This window comes from Phyllostomus discolor, chromosome 10 (assembly GCF_004126475.2).
Source record: "Phyllostomus discolor isolate MPI-MPIP mPhyDis1 chromosome 10, mPhyDis1.pri.v3, whole genome shotgun sequence".
NCBI classification, from domain to species: Eukaryota; Metazoa; Chordata; class Mammalia; order Chiroptera; family Phyllostomidae; genus Phyllostomus; species Phyllostomus discolor.
This window is the reverse complement of record NC_040912.2, coordinates 45,278,997-45,295,980: the sequence shown is the minus strand read 5'-3', so window position 1 is coordinate 45,295,980 and position 16,984 is coordinate 45,278,997. Positions and strand designations below refer to the sequence as shown.

General features: G+C 37.9%; 1 protein-coding gene across 2 annotated transcripts in view; it reads left to right on the top strand.

The window, feature by feature from the left end:
* The window catches only part of SLC26A5 (solute carrier family 26 member 5), a 56,301-nt gene extending 39,471 nt beyond the window's left edge, over positions 1-16,830 (top strand). For both annotated transcript variants that reach the window (XM_028525311.2, XM_036010727.1), the window contains exons 9-19: positions 4,405-4,552; positions 5,607-5,720; positions 6,708-6,785; positions 7,441-7,536; positions 7,752-7,858; positions 8,844-8,913; positions 9,950-10,042; positions 10,548-10,655; positions 11,301-11,501; positions 12,095-12,149; positions 13,110-16,830. In XM_028525311.2, coding sequence (XP_028381112.1) covers positions 4,405-4,552; positions 5,607-5,720; positions 6,708-6,785; positions 7,441-7,536; positions 7,752-7,858; positions 8,844-8,913; positions 9,950-10,042; positions 10,548-10,655; positions 11,301-11,501; positions 12,095-12,149; positions 13,110-13,294 — 1,255 coding nt within the window. In that variant the 3' untranslated portion in view covers positions 13,295-16,830. The remainder of the gene's footprint in view (positions 1-4,404; positions 4,553-5,606; positions 5,721-6,707; positions 6,786-7,440; positions 7,537-7,751; positions 7,859-8,843; positions 8,914-9,949; positions 10,043-10,547; positions 10,656-11,300; positions 11,502-12,094; positions 12,150-13,109) is intronic.
* The last annotated feature ends 154 nt before the right edge of the window (positions 16,831-16,984 follow it).

The following is a 16,984-nucleotide window of genomic DNA, read 5'->3' as shown; positions in this document are numbered from 1 at the left end:
GGGAGTGGGGTTTGGTGGTTTTTGTTGTGTATTTGTTTTTTAGTGTGTGCATTGGTTGTTTTTTCTTTTATTCTGATAAAAAACATAAAATTTACCATTTAATCATTTTTAAGTGTACAGTTCAGTAGTGTTATGTATATTCATAGTACTGAGAAACAGACCTCTAAAACCTTTTCATCCTGTAAGTCTGAATCTCCCTGCCCCCGTCCCTGGCAACCACCATTCTACTTGTTGTCTTTAGGAATCTGACTTATACTAAGGAATTACCTTATAGTAATAAGGTACCTCATATAAGGGGAATCATATAGCATTTGTTATTTTTGTGACTGGCTTATTTATTTTAGCTTAATGTCCTCAAAGTTCATCCATGTAGTAGCATGTAACAGGATTTTCTTCTTTTTAAACCTGAATAAAAGTAAACAGTAATACAGTATGTATGTACCAATGTCTGTTTATCCATTCATCATCAGTGGAGAGTTGTGTTGCCTCCACCTCTTACCTGTTGTGAATAGTGTTACCGTGAGCATGAGGGTGCAAATATGTTCTCGAGACCCTGCTTTCAGTTCTTTTGGATGTATACCCAGGAGTGAGATTGCCAGATGGTGAGATAGTCCTATGTTTAACTTTGTGAGGAACCTCCAGGCACTGTTTTCCATAGTGGCTGTACCATCATACAGTCCCACCAGCAGTAGCATGTGGTGTTCTGTCTTGTTTTGTTTCCTGTTGTTTACATGTATTGGTTTTTTAAATCTCTCCTTGAGTGACTAGGAATTAAGAGCAAATCTAAATCTAGATTTAGATTTAATCTAAACCTAAATCTAGCCTGCCACTTTCTAGCTGTGTGACCTTGGGCTAGTCACCTATCCCCTCAAAGCCTCAGCTTCCTCTCCTGCCAGGAGAGCATGGTAATTAGTACCTGTCTCAAGGGCCATGGAGAGAGCTTCAGGACTAACATGCCCACAGCAGTGAGTGTAGCACCTGACTCCCTCTGTAGTGTTTGAGACACAGTAATTGAAAGTTCTGTGGCTCATCTTTTCTAGTTTCAAATCATATCTTGCTTCTTGCTTCATTTTTTTTCTTTTCTCTAACTCTTTACATTTTGTACTATTCTCTTTATTTGAAGGACAAGAGTGACTGAGCTTCTCCTGGTCTCACTCTGTTCCTCTCACACACTCTGCCTGTATCTGTCTCTCTCTGTCTCTGTCTATCTCCTATACTATCTCTCTTGCCACCCTCTTCTCTTTCCAAAACAACCAAGTCAAATATTTGCCCATATGTTGTACACTGACAGAACCTGGCATATGCCATCAGACCTTGCCTCCACTCCCATCTAAGATTCTTGTGGGAAGTACAGGGAGTAGGAGTTGCTCTTAAGAAAAAGTTCACCCCCCAGTGCAAGTGTTGATGGAGGAAGCATGCACCCTACTTCAAAACAATAAATTGCTATCATGAACATGTTGCTTATGATTCAACTTAAAAGTAGAACATGATATAGTAATGCTTGCTTTTCTATTTGGACTTGTAATTATCTCAGTTGCTGCTCACAATAACACTACTGACAAATATATACATTATCTCCATTTTACTGAGAAGAAAGTTTATTTATTCTCATTTATTCTGCTTGTGTTTATTGATTATCTATTAATATGCCAGGGTCACAGCAGTTAAAAGTAAAAGCAAACATATAAATAAAAAAGCCTTTGTTCTCATGGAGTTTATTTTACTAGAGGAGAGAGACAAGCAAATAGTAAGGAGAGCCATGAAGAAAAGGGAAGCCAGGTAAGGGATAGGAGGGGCTGGGGTTGCTGTTCTCAGTAGAATATCAGAGAAGGAGACATTTGAGAGACATGAATGAGGTTTAGTAACTTGCAGTGAGTCCCAGCCTGGACCCAGAACTCAGTCTTCCAATACCCAGTTGTGTGCACTTTCCATTACCTCACACCTGAGTCACAACATAATCAGTCATGTGATAAACATTGGTCTGTGACTGGACCCAGGAGATAATCTTACTGAATAACCAACCACAAATAATTTGAATAAATTATTTGAATGTTTACACTTAAGACTTCTTTTAAAAATCCACATGACACCATAATTTCTATCTAATTCTTTCCCTATTGCATTATACCCAAACATGCTTTTCCTTCTAAAAGAGCTAAGTTGGGTTTTTAAAAAAATAATAATATTTTATGTTTCTGAAACTTGGCTACTCAGAAAGCTTATCTTTCTGGAATTTTGCCCAAAACCAAGCGGGAAGCAAATAATGTCTACCTACCTATCTACATACAGGGTGGGCATAAGATGGTTTACAGTTGTTCATATGGGAAAATATATAATAATTAATAAATGATAATACAAGAATAAACTATTTTGCCTGCCCACAAATGTAAACCTAAACCTACTTTTACCCTACCCTATATAACCATACTGTTTCAGTTATCTGTGAGTCTTATTGCCAAATAACAAATAGCTCCAAAGCAGTGGCTTCCAGCAGCAATTTATTTGCTCACAATTCATCAATCTAGGTAGAGCTCACCTGTGTGGTTTTTCTGGTCTCATGCAGCTGTAAGTTTCTGAAGTGTGACTGGAGGATCCAAGAGGGCTTTGCTCCATGTCTGAACCCTCAGCCAGCAGGCTGGAACTGCTGAGGGCTGGCTGGCATCTTCTCTCCACATGCTGTCTCCAGCAGGATAGACAAACTCTTTCCATGGTGGCTCAGGGCAGGACAGAAAAGCAGAAGCCACCTGGCCTCTTAAAGCATGCACACAACTTCACTTTCTCCACATTATCTCAGTCAAAGCAAATTGCAAGTTTCAGCCAGAGGGGAGACAGATTCCACCTCCACGTGGGAAAGCAGTACATACAAGGATGGGAGGAATTGTTGGTCACGTTTGAGAGCAAACTACCACACTTACTAGTGACACACACATAAATATATACACAATAGTGTCCCAAAAGTGACAGTTGACTAGTAAAGATCCCAGTTGTGGCAATATATCCTGTTTCTTGGTTAACTTTCCTTAACTCATTCCAAAATAAATCCTCTTCTCAAATTCTTATTCCTCAGACCCAAAGCTGCTTCTAGGCCTTCCCTCTTGGTTCACTTATATAGCAAAGTGAAAGGGAAATACCTGTTTTATAGTCAGATATCCCCCTGGGTTTGACTCCGTGCCCCATCTTAGGCAAATTACTTGACATCTGTAATCATTCATTTTTTTTCACCTATAAACTGGGATAATAATGGTACCTATCTAATAGGATTGCTTTGAGGACATATGAGATGACATTAGTCAAGCATGCAACACATAATCCAGGCTGTATATATGTTAAGTTTCTTTCCTCTCTCCCTCTCCCTTTCCTTTTTCTCCAGAACTTGAGACATCCCCTTTTGTCACTGTGATATGACATAGTAAGAGAAATAGGCACAGGGAGGTGGGTTTTTTATGGTTTTTGTTTATTCAGTTGATGAGTTGTTTGACCTTGAGCAAGTTGCTTTACCTTACTATACCTCATTTTTCCCATCTGTAAAATGGCCATTACAATGGTGCCTACCTCACAGGGCCTACCTCACAGAACTTGGCACAGAGGAAACACCAAATAAGTGACTGTTATTGTAAGAATAATAATATTGTGTATCAATTAATTGATTGTTGTCATTGTTATTAGTTAGCCCAGTGCCTTGAATTAGAGCAAGTAGCTTTGAAAACCTCTATTGATCTCTCCCCCAGACCATTCTAGGGAATCCCTATTCTTTTCTTTTATAACAAAGTTTCCAACCCATAAGAATGGACCACAAAAATAAGGTTGCCTGTTGTGGGGCTTCAGGAGTCACACTTTTGGCTCCTTCAGACTCCCAGGATTCCCAGGTGAGACCCAAGGAGTACAATTTGCTGCTGCTCCTTTCCCATATTAGAAACTCACCTGGGATCCTGGGAAGAAGCAGAGCCCTTGTGTGAAATAACAAGGGAGGGCAGTGAGTGCCTGCTGTTGCTCAGACAGTACTTCTCCTCTGAGATAAACCTTGTCCAACACCCTCCCTGCCCTCAGACTTTGGTTCAAATGTCTCATGGCATCAAACACTTCACTGACCCTCTCTTCTTCCTGTTCTGTGTCTTAGTTACACCTACCATACAGGTGCCATGAGGTATAAGGTTACTCTTTTTCTAAATAAACCAGCATCTGATCTCTGCTGATAACCCATTCACCTGGTACCTGGGGTTGGGGCCTGGAAAGAACCTCTGTGTGTCCAGGAGAGCCCTTCTTTTTGCCAAACTAGAGCAAACAAATATTCAAGCATTGATCATGTCCTTTGCAAATGATTCCCCTCTAACATGCTCCCCTGTAGTTGCATGTTTTTCCCCCAGTGGCCACAGCACTGGTGATAAATTCCACTTGATCTCTCAGGCTACTACCTCCAGCCAATCCAGACACCAGCCTCTTCCACCTCGTGTACGTGGATGCCATCGCCATAGCCATTGTTGGGTTTTCAGTGACCATCTCAATGGCCAAGACCCTGGGAAATAAACATGGCTACCAGGTTGATGGAAATCAGGTAAAAGCCATTAATTTCCTGTAGCTGTTTCATAGTGATACAGTTGTCATGCTCTGCTATGAAAGGCAGATGAACTTGATTTCTCTGTCTTGGTAGAAAAATTTGTAAGTTTGATAATGGATATATTTGAAGCATGAATTTATTCAACTCTACAATTTTTTATAACTTATGTGCATTTGATTATCAGAACACTGAGGTACAGAGTCTGACCTCACCTCACAGGCAGAGGTCAGCTAGACAGGTGAAATCTCCAGTCTGAGGCTTTCAGTTTACCATACTCCTCTTGATGTTATCACTATTATTTTTGCTTTTTATTTTTTAGTTGTATGTTTCCATTATGGTTGTCATTCAATAGATGTTATCACTTCTTAAAGCTCACAGATTGAGAATAAAATATTTTCCCAGAACCATTTTTACTCCATAGGAAGGCTTCTCTTTGGTCATTAAGCTTGGAGTATGTGATTCATAACTCACACTCCACAGTAGATTCTTTGTCACTGTCTTTTATAACATAGCTACAGGTGAGGTATTTAAACAAACATGCTGTGTGTTTCTAAGAGGAACCTAGATACTCCTCATTTGTGTGACACACAGTGACCCAACCAGGACAACCAGAAGTGGTCCTCAGAGCAGGGCTAACTCACTGTCCCAGGAGGACACTGGCATGGACTCCTAGCTGAGCAAGATTCAGGCATTCAAAAGATGTCAGTACTGTATACCATAATCCTATATGCCTTTCATTTAAACAACAAAAATATTTTGTCTCTTTTGTTGTAGTTCTTTTTTTAAGCATTATTTATTTGTGTAGAGAGCATTTGGGAAAGAGGGGACTGAGCACAGCATTTATCTCCAACATTAAAAATCCTAAGTGCTCCACTGCACTTTAAATTGTGTAATAATTCCTATTTTGATCTCATACTAAACAAATTCTTATATCTGAAAAGAGAATGAAGAAACAGCCTACACTGCTGAAAATGTGTATTATATGGGCCATCACACCTTTCTTTGTAAGGAATAACTGATTTCTTCTGTGCTTTGTTTCCATGTGGAAAAGGAGCTCATTGCACTGGGGCTGTGCAATTCCATCGGTTCACTCTTCCAGACTTTCGCAATTTCATGCTCCTTGTCTCGGAGCCTTGTTCAGGAGGGAACTGGAGGGAAGACACAGGTATGTATACCACTCGCCTCTCAGGATTTGGGTGGTAATTACATTTTAATGCCTTGGTTCTAGTCTGACCCCCAAGCTACTCTGCCTGAAGATCCATGCTCCAGTGAGCTGCATGGTGAATCAGAGGAAGGTATGATTGATTAAAGCAAATCATAAGCAGCTAAGTCTATAGGAAAGAGGTCTGCTGTCCAATTAAATAAAAAAATTATACTTGCTACCAGTCAACCTCCAAGTTGAGACCTAGGATGTTAGCATGAAAGCCTGGGAACGGGAATCTTCTGTGTCAATGGAACATTCTGCATTGATGGAAATATTCAATATTTGCACCATCCAATATGGCAGCCATGATCCACATGTGGCTCTCAAACACTTAAAATGTGGCTAGTGCAGCCAAGACCTGAATCTTAAGTTCATTTAATTTTAATTTTTTAAATGTAAATACTACATATGGCTAGTAGCCACCACACTGGACAGCACAGTCTTATCTGTAGTCTTCTGATCCTTGCGGGTCTCAGATCAGCACCAGACATCTTTTTCCAACTCCTGGCAAGAACATTCCAGTCAAGGTGTTTAAACATTTCAGCTCCTGTTTAAAAGCTGTAAGAGGAACTAGAACTTTGGAGAAGTGGGAAAAACTTACAGGTTTATGTAATGGTTTGGATGACTTGTTTGAATCCATATTTTCTTTTTTTTAAGATTTTATTTATTTATTTTTAGAGAGAGAAGGGAGGGGGGGAGAGAGAGAGAGAAACATCAATGTGCGGTTGCTGGGGGTCATGGCCTGCAACCCAGGCATGTACCCTGACTGGGAATTGAACCTGCGACACTTTGGTTCACAGCCCGCGCTCAATCCACTGAGCTACGCCAGCCAGGGCAGAATCCATATTTTCTTGATTGTCCCACACTGATTATCAAAAGACTCAGATCAACCTATGCCAGCCTCTTACTCATCTCCTAAAAGCTCCTTCCATGTCTTTTCTTACTCAGCTTGCAGGTTGTTTGGCCTCGTTAATGATTCTGATGGTCATATTAGCCACGGGATTCCTCTTTGAATCATTACCCCAGGTGTGTAGCTTGGACTTTGTGTAAGATTTTCCATGTGTACAGATTTTGCTATATTTGTTTATATTTTGGGGAGCTGTCTCATGGGTTTTTACTGTAACCCTAGCAGGGTGGTTTGAAAAAGGTCCAAGGCTAAGACCAAGATCCTGCTCCAAAATCTCCTGATCCCTGGGACCTTGGGAAAGCCATCTCAGCATCTCTGGGTTGCAGATAAACTGTTGACTGGCTAATCTCCAAGGTCCCTTCTCTCTTTGATCTTCTCTGACCTTATACTTCCATTTAAAATCTGATATGGCCTACACCCATAAAACATTGTTTTACTGATGTATTTAATCTAGTAGAGATTAAAAACGATATAGAAAAATCATAATATAGAAAGACCATGGGTGAAATAATTCCTTGAATACCAAGTTTAATTCTGAACCTCTTGACTACCATGCAGGTTTGCTGCTAGAATATAAGCCTGGTTTTCCAAGGCCCATTTTAGCTAATCAAGTCCTGAAAATCCAGGCGTGCATGACTCCAAATGTACCATCACTGCCGCATAGGAAGTGAGTGGGGAGAGGACGTGGGAGGGCAGCAGGAGGACAGTGAGGAGCCAGCAAAGGGAGTTCTTGGACACAAGAGGAGAGGCAAGCATGGATGTGCTGTATTTCAGGCTGTGCTGTCTGCCATTGTGATCGTCAACCTGAAAGGAATGTTTATGCAATTCTCAGATCTCCCCTTTTTCTGGAGAACCAGCAAAATAGAGCTGGTAAGTAACAAAGGTCACTATTAGGTGAATATGTCATAGCCAACATGGATTAGTGCTGATAAAAATACGAGAGATGTAAGTTAGTGCAGTCAGTTGTTATATGCAGTATCCAGTTAGGCAAAGTTAGGTACCATGTATGTACATGTGTGTGAGTGTGTGTAACTCTAGGAAGTTTTTAGCAGGATTTTACATAAAGTTTTCTGTCTTTTGTTCAGACCATCTGGCTTACCACTTTTGTTTCCTCCTTGTTCCTGGGATTGGACTATGGTTTAATTACTGCTGTGATCATTGCACTGATGACTGTGATTTACAGGACACAGAGGTGAGTGCACAGATTGGGATGGGTGTGAGTGTACTGCTTGAGATGGCAGTGTTGACTTTAAATGTACTCGTCGACAGACTGTGAGTGTCTTGACTGTGGAGGCATGCTCCTGGAGTCCAGGATCAGGCACATGGTGTGTTCTCTGAATGCTCATTGAGGGAATCCACCCAGAAAATCATCTAATATTTGTATTGTATATTCTAACTCACAAAGAAGCACTTGCATCTACATGCTAAGAAGCACCAGGACATAGTACAAGACCATGGAATGTTGAATCAAAGACTTACTTAAGACATATTCTCACTCTCAAAGATTTCTGACCTTGAACAACTCACTGAACCTCACTGGGCCTCAATTTCTCAAACAAAACTTAAGAAAACTTTGGTAACTAGAGATTTTTGTTTTCTCCCCACCCACATCAGAGACTCTTAGAAACAAAAAGAAAACCTCTTTTTCTACTTTAGAATTAGAATAAGACAGTTCTACCTGAGAACTGAGTGGAATGAGAACTTGAATTACGTGTGGCATGACTTGAACTCTGCGCAATTCATTTTTGCCCTTATCTTTAAATGCCCGAGTCTTTTGTCCTGACTGGGTCATTGGTGTGGTATGGTGTATACATGTGTAGTTGTATGGTATGAGCATGCAATTGCATTGTGTATTGTGTGTATGTGGAGGGTGTGTGTCGTATGTAGTGTATGTGTGGTTAGTATGATGAGATGTGTTTGCTATATGGGTGAATCGTGTATGTTGTGGTTGAGGTGAAGGATGTGTGTGGTGTGAGGTGTGTGGGAAGTGTGAGGCTTGGAATGGCACAGGGAACATGACGTATGTGGAGCCCTTCTGCAAAGGCACTGTATAGGGATCAAATATTCCTGAATTTACTAGCAAATCCATACATGAAATGTGCAAAACCTCATGTTTCAATTACATACTGGATCTCAACACAATGCTATATTTTAACACACTCACTCTCTATCTTCAGTCCAAGCTACAAAGTCCTTGGACAGCTTCCTGACACAGATGTGTATATTGATATAGATGCATATGAGGAGGTAAGACCTTTTCTGTCATTTTAAATGGTTGTAAGCTGTGAGCATGTGCTGTAATTGGCTAACTAATTTTATTTTTTACCTAGGACAAAAAGTGGGAGTGAAAAGAAGGGAGGTGTAGTGGTCAAAGTGAAAAACTTGAAAAACTTACTGCCTGGATTCAGTTTTGTAGTTTGTACTATACCATACATTAATTATTCAACCTCCTAATATTTATTTTTCTCTTTTTAAAATGAGGCCAAGTATTTATTGTTTGAATTAAAGTATATATTTGCAAAATTCTGAAACTGAGAGGATAGTTTGTCTGTGCGTAATTTTTTTCTGGTGAATTTAAGCTGATGGTAAAATATTAATACTAACATGTAAAATATAGATTTTGGGGCTATGAAATTCTCCCACTTCATTTTGAATGGTTAAATTTAGGGCTTAAAATTTCCTTGATTTTTGAATGTTCTTTTCTTATGTGGAATCTCAAAGACTTTTATAGAATCTTTTAAAACTAGTTTTATCTATTTGTTTTGTTTCCTGCTTGGGAAGAAATTCTCAGATTCACTATAAGGTATTAGGAAATGAGATTGGTGTTAGGATTACTGTCTTCTCCTCCTTCCAAAGAACTATAACTATATGCTGAATTACTTGTTTCCAAACTGCATTCTAGAGTTCGAGGCTTCTTGATAAAATATTCACTCTATTTCACTTGGGTTCATTTCGATTCCTGCCTGCATTCCATGAATGAACCAATACAAACCTGTGTTCACTTTATTTTCCACAGTCTAAATATTTTTCAGGCCCTTTTCTTTGTGTTTTACAGTAAAAGTGAAACACAGGAAAATTCTTAAATGGGAAGATGTGCATTTTTAAAGGATTTCTTCTCAGTACTCCTTCCTCCAGAGCATGAGTGATATTATTTTATCCAAACAATATTAAGAGGGCCCTTAGCAACCTCTGCATGAATTTTCAAGTTGGAAGCAGGAGGCAACTCCAGTTTTGATTCTGAAATATTTCCATGTGTTAAATTCACTAACAATTTGTTTCTCAGGTGAAAGAAATTCCTGGAATAAAAATATTCCAAATAAATGCCCCAATTTATTATGCAAATAGTGACTTGTATAGCAGTGCATTAAAAAGAAAGGTGAGTCACAAGATATTAATTTTATACTATTTCTCTCTATATACGTGTATACATAACCTTTTAAAAACATTTTTAAGAAAAAGAAGTGAAAAAATAATTTTAGATTTCTTCTTTTGAGATCATATGGGTTCCTTTGGTCATGATTAGAACTCAGCCTCACACTGCCCAGTATATACAGAAAAACCTCACAGTCAACCCACAGTCTCTTACATATCTCTTAGAACCTAAGAAATCTAATTTTGAAAAATGCTACTTTAAGTTCTCTTTAATACTTTAGCTTCAGGTTGTCTTAAATCAAGACCAGGAATAAGAAAGGGTACTAATGGTCTTTTAAAGGAGTCACTCAGCTTAGGGGACCTGAGGGCAAAGTAGAGAAAGGGTTGGGGGGATAACCTGGGATAGAAAACCATCAAATGGGGGGGGGGGGGGGGGTTAAAGATTAATCACATTTGTGTGAGTTCCTGGGAGCCAAGAAGTGTTTTTGCATGATTGCTTTTCTGTAAAGACTGGAGTGAACCCAGCCCTTATCATGGGAGCAAGAAGAAAGGCCATGAAGAAGTATGCTAAGGAGGTCGGGAATGCAAACATGGTCAATGCGACCGTCGTCAAAGCGGTGAGTGATCTCTTCATTGTACTTTTCCTTCTTCCCAATCCACAGTGACCCCCCACCTTTATTCAAGATTGAAGTTATAACATAACATGAAGTCCCTAAGATAGGAAACTTCAGAAACAATATAGCTATCCTTCATGTATTAAAGATGCATGATAAGCTTAGTAATGAGAATGCTTCTGAAATAAGTAGTGATATGGGATGAGGAAAACATTGTTCTAAAAAATAAAAATCACACAGTACCTTAATAAATTTTATCATTAGTACCTTGTCATGGATTCATTCAGCTTACAGCAAAAGAACTCAAAGGCTGATTTTTACTGTTCATAAAGGCTTATGTAACTTATGGTCTATCATGCTGAACTTAACGGAATTATTTTAGAAGCTATGGGGAAATATATATGATAACTAAAGAGAGTGGATTTCACTGGACAAAAAAAGGGAGGAAAAGAAACAGAGCTAAAATTGAATATTATATACACATCTTTTTTGGTCATGTTACAAGGCTGGGATATGGTAAATATTTTAGAAAAGATCTGATATAATCAATAGCTTAAGACTCTATGGACTGATTTTTTTTTTTTTTGTATAACTCTCAGAACCAAAATGTGATTTGTTCATAGAATTCTGGTATGATTTTTGGCATAGGATGCAGAAGTCGATGGAGAAGATGGTACAAAGCCTGAAGGAGAAGATGAAGAAATCAAGTACCCCCCAATAGTCATCAAAAGCACCTTCCCTGAAGAGCTACAGAGGTTCATGCCCCCTGGGGAAAATGTCCACACCGTCATTCTGGACTTCACACAAGTCAATTTTATTGATTCCGTTGGTGTAAAAACTCTGGCAGGGGTAAGCATCAGTGTGAACAAGTCATTTAAAATCCCTGTATCCAGTTTTGCCATCAGTAAAATCAGAGTTGAACTAGGGTCCCTTTCCAACTCTTAAAATTTTTTTTTGTTTTTTTTTCAACTTTTGATTATGGAAAATTTCAAAAATATTCAAAAGTAAAAAGTATAGTATAATGAATATATATTACTCAGCTTCAACAATTATCAATTTATGATTAATCTGACTTCACTCATGCCCCATGCCCATTGTCCCCTTCTCTTATTTTGAAGCACATGCCAGTGAACACATCATCTGTAAAAAATTCAGTATATATTTCTACAAGAAGATTTTTAAAGTCATTTTTATTATACATTTATTACACATAAAGTTTAACAAGAATTTTTTGATATTTCTAATTATGACTGTCCATATAAAAACAAAAGAAATAAACTATCATTTTTAAATGATTAGCTAAAAAATGCATAATTATTGAAGCAAAGTAGTTCAAGTGAATGTACTAGAGTGTCTTATGTCAGTGAAATACATATTGGTAAGAAGAGACTTGTATCTGGCACAGTCAAGAGAAACTAAACTTTATTTCAACATTATTACAGATTGTAAAAGAATATGGAGATGTCGGTATTTATGTGTATTTAGCAGGATGCAGTGGTAAGTACACTTGTAGAATGAGGAGAAATAGTAATATTTTTATTTTTGTTTCTCTTTTTTTTTAGGAAATATTTCCCCTTAATTTTGTTTTTTGGTGAAAATGAAATTTTTTCTTCTGAAAATCACTCTAAAGCTAGCCTTGAAATTAGCCACATCCAGGAACTCCTATCACTGAGCCACTAGTGGCAGGCCTCCTGAACTGGAGTTGGTGAAAAGGAACTAACAAACCATTGTTCTGGGCTGGTATATTTTTCAGTAATTATTTAATGGCTGCCATAAACATAGTTATATAAGATCATTTAGGTTTTTACATGCAATGTCTGCTGTTTTTTTATATTAAATTTTTGTGAAAACAGTGTTTGAAAATGAACTGCTTGACAGCATGCTCTGTAGGCACTCTGACCTTGCTGGTGTGCCTAATGAAACAGCCCCTATATTGCAAACGCATTTGCCTTTTAACCCAGAGAATCCAGCAATGTGCTACACACATTCAAATGAAACACATACCGGTAGTCATCACAGTACTGTCTATAAAAACAAAAGACTGGAAACACTCAACTATCACACAAAAGGGACAAGTTAAATTAACTAGGCTACACCTACAAGATCGAATACCATGTAGTCATAAAAAAAATTAAGTGAAAAAATTAAATGTTTCAGAATAATATAAATACAGAATAATATAAATAGTACGCTTTCTTTTGGGTAAGAAAAGGGCAAAAATAAGAATATTTGTTTATATATTTACTTATATTTGCATAAATACATACTGGAAGAACACACAAGAAAATAATAAAAGTAGCTTCCTGCAACTGGGGGTGTGATGTCATGGGTACAAGAATTGGAGTGAGACTTTTTATTGTATCATTTTAATATTTAAACTGTATTAAAGTGTTACTTTTTTAAATGTTCAAGATTGATACCCAAAATGTGGACTAATTTTCTTTTCTTCTTTTTTAGCACAAGTTGTGAATGACCTCACACAAAACCTATTTTTTGAAAATCCTGCCTTATGGGAGCTGCTGTTCCACAGCATTCATGATGCAGTTTTAGGGAGCCAACTTCGAGAGGCGCTTGCAGAACAAGAAGCCTTAACTCCTCCACCCCAGGAGGATACAGAGCCCAATGCCACTCCTGAGGCGTGAGGAACTCAGCCTGGGATGGGGTATGAGCCTCTCCTGAAATTACTCATTTACACATTTTAAATACCAGAGAATAGATTTTTTTTTCAAAGGGTAAATACAAGTAGTCAAGGCTTGATTTGGAGGGTGAATGATGCCTAGCAAGATGTATCTTACTTGTGTGTGTGTTTTTTAATTTACTACTTCCAAAATATATTGGCCTCTCACCTGCATTTATTGTGCAGTGACATTTCTGTTACTTTTTAGTATTACCTTTGTCAGCCAAGCACTTATTTTTCCTTTTAAGTACCTTACCTACAAATCAGATATGCTGTCGCCAGATGGGTAGTGGCTCCTTGCTTTTGTACTTGCTGGTCTACAGATCTTCTGTAACTGGAGTTATCAAACAGTAGTGGCATACCCACAGTTTTCTGGAAGTTCTTTCCAAAACACCATATGTTTTTATAGAAGCAATGTAAGCACATTACAGAAAAACTAGACTAGCAAAAATAAGAAAATAAAAATATTATATTGCTACCACTCAAGGATTATTGCTAACACCTTAATGTATCCTTTCAGATCTTTATACATACATATTTACATCTTTTAACCAAAATAAGATTATACTCTACAGTGTCTGTAACCTATTTTTTTCTCATTCCAGAACATTTTTACCTCAGACCATATTCAAATTTCCCCCACTTGTCCCCAAATTTGTAGTTGATTTGTCCAAACTAGTATCCATTGTGTGACCTTACACCATAACTGGTCATGTCCCTTTAAGTCCCTAAGTGTATCTTACTCTAGCGCAGTCCCTTTTGCGATGACATGGACTTGTTAACAAGCCTGGGGCAGTTGTCCTGGAGAATCCCGTACTGGTCATGTATCTATGTGCTTCCTCAAGGTGTTATTTAGCTTGTCCTTTTATTTTCTAAACTGCTTGTCATCTAGAAGTTACATCTATAGGCCTCATGGATTTGAATAAAACATGTTTTACTAGAATATGATAGATGAGACACAGGCTTCAGCCTGCAGCACATCAGAAAAGAACACACTATGTAGTTGACCCTACCACTAACAGAACAGCCTAATCCCCCAATTGTGTCTTCACCTTTCTGGTTAGTGAGTTATCTGCATGGTGTTCCTTTGGCATGGAATGAATTCCTGGTTTCCCATTAGCCATTCACCTGGGAGTTTTAACATCTAGTGGTAATCTTTGCCTAAATCAGTAAATATTAAGGTTTGTGAATTTTTTTCTCTGATTTTCTTATTTCTTCTGCATTTATTAGTTGATGTTTCTATGTAAATTATTATAGCTTTCCTTCCTCAACTTGAGCTATTTAGTCATGCTTAAATACAGTTCTTACTGGAAAGGCAGGTTTGTTTTCTCCATTTAGTTATCAAATTCAAAGTAAGAAGTTGGTTTTATAAACAGATGGTGACAAATTAGGTTCTTTTCCATTTCTTTTTTGGTGTAATTATAGACTCATGAGTTTTTATATTTTAATGTGTTTCAGTCTGTTAGTTATTCTATTTGGTGCTAAAATTGTCACAACTGTGACCAGTAGGAGCCCCTAGAAATGTTGCTAATAGTGAAGTAGCCTGAAGACCACGTATTTAAGAAAACTAACTCCATTCCTTAGAAGTCCATAAAAGTTACTTGGTTAACTCTTCATCAAACTCAGTTTTAAGCCTATGAATAAGATAATTATTTTCAAGTACTCTTTTTAGTTGTTCCAAAGGAGACCATTAATACAATTTGTCATCAAAAGTTCTTATTCTTACAATTCTAACAGATCACTCTAATTCGAAGCACAAGTATTAATTGGCTAACCTGCCTAAGGCCTCCCCTGCTAAGATTTCCTGCTAATATTCAGTTTGCCTTTTTTATATGTTTTTTTCTTCTTTAAAAAAATGTTTTCTTATTGATTCCTTGTTTTAGCGTTCATGAAGAAAATACTGGCAGGAGAAAAGTGGTCACATCCCAGGAAAGCACTGTGCTAGCATAGGTCTACTCAAAACCAAACTCTGTGGTTTGTTTGCTTTAACTCCAGTGAGGTTTCTCATTACTTTACTAATTTAATTCAAAGTAGACCCCTTCTTTCCAATCAATTCTTTACCTAGATATACAGGGAAATTAGATATACATTCAGTTATTTCCTTGGCAATCATCATACACAAGATCCAGTACATCTGCATTCTGATACAGACTGCCTTCTGAAAGAGCATGTAGTTGTAGACGCTCAGCTTATACTAGAAACTTTCGTAAAAGGGCCTGCATCATTTCAGCCATTTAGGATTTTAAACAATGTTACAGAATTTTTCATTGTATATCCCTTAGCACCAGCCTTCAACAAATGCTTTACACATAGTGGAGACCCAAGTCCTAGTATTGATAGGTTGAAAGTAGTGTACAAAAAAAGTATGTCTGTATCTTACAAATTTGTATTTAACTTTTCTTTAATGTTTAGCCTAGTTTGAATAGAATTCTACCATGTACATAAAAAGCCCTGAAGTCTTACTGAAGGGAAATGTTTTTGTTTCAGCATGTTCTTGAGAATCTAAAAACGCACTTCAGAATGTATTTTATCTGTATGTAAATATTTTGGAATGTTTTACTTAGAATTATTTCATCTAGTGGAAAATTTCCTGGTCTCTTTTTACTTAGTCAAGTTCCATCTCTACCTTCTCTCTGGACTTTAATAGCTGCTAGTGTATGCCTGTCTGTGTTTTTCAGCTGATTCAAATTCAGATTCTTGTTGCCCTGTCAAAATGGGCATAACACACATCAATCAGTAAACATAGGGACTAGCCCTATTTTATAGGAAGGTCCCATATAAACAAATGCTTTGTCTTTCTCATATCCTGCATAATATGACAGTGGTTGATCTCTACCTTATGGAGGGGTGGAATGTTTGAAAACAATGTGAACCAGGGCTCAGGGAACTCCTAGTTGTGTCATAGACACTGACTCTGCATAATCATAATGGCAGCTGGTAGGGGGATCCCAATTGCCAATCTCATCTGCAGTGGGACTCAAAGATAAGTTAAAGATCTGAATCCTCTACAAGCCCTGGGAGTAGCTCACTTTGTAGTTTTCAGGTAACATCTCAAATATCCACTCCATGTGGTTTGACCCTATATCCTTACCTGTTTAACAGAAAGGAGGTGCTTGCTTCCAAAGGTACATTGAGAAAATGAGTATGCCCTCCTGTGTGCATGAGGGCAGCAAGCCCAGAGAATCTGCACTGGAGTGGGTAGGTGTGTTTTTCTGTGTTTTAGGGGGTGAGGGTGGGGGGTGTGCACTTGTGTGGGGATGAGGGAGGGAATGCTATGTGGTGGGGAAGGCTTTATCTACTATGTCTGCCCCTTTAAACATAGTAAATCGATTTAAATTCTAAGATCAAATAAAACTTTAGTGTGAGACTGTATGCTTTAATGAGTGCAAAAAAACTGTTGGTCCTTTTTAGTATACCTTTCAGGAATGCTTAGGATTCAGTATGTTTAGATTCTTGATATGGTTTGAGTGCTGGTAAGAGTAAATATGAGAACTGATAAAAGTACCATCTAATTCTCCAAACCAAAATGCATATAGCCAACCAAAATGCATTCAGTGGTTTTGAAACCCCTCAAATCCCAGTAAAATGTTCAAAAGCTAGCTGCCTGCTTATTGACATGAATGTAATCAAGTTTGAACATCTCACAAATCCATCT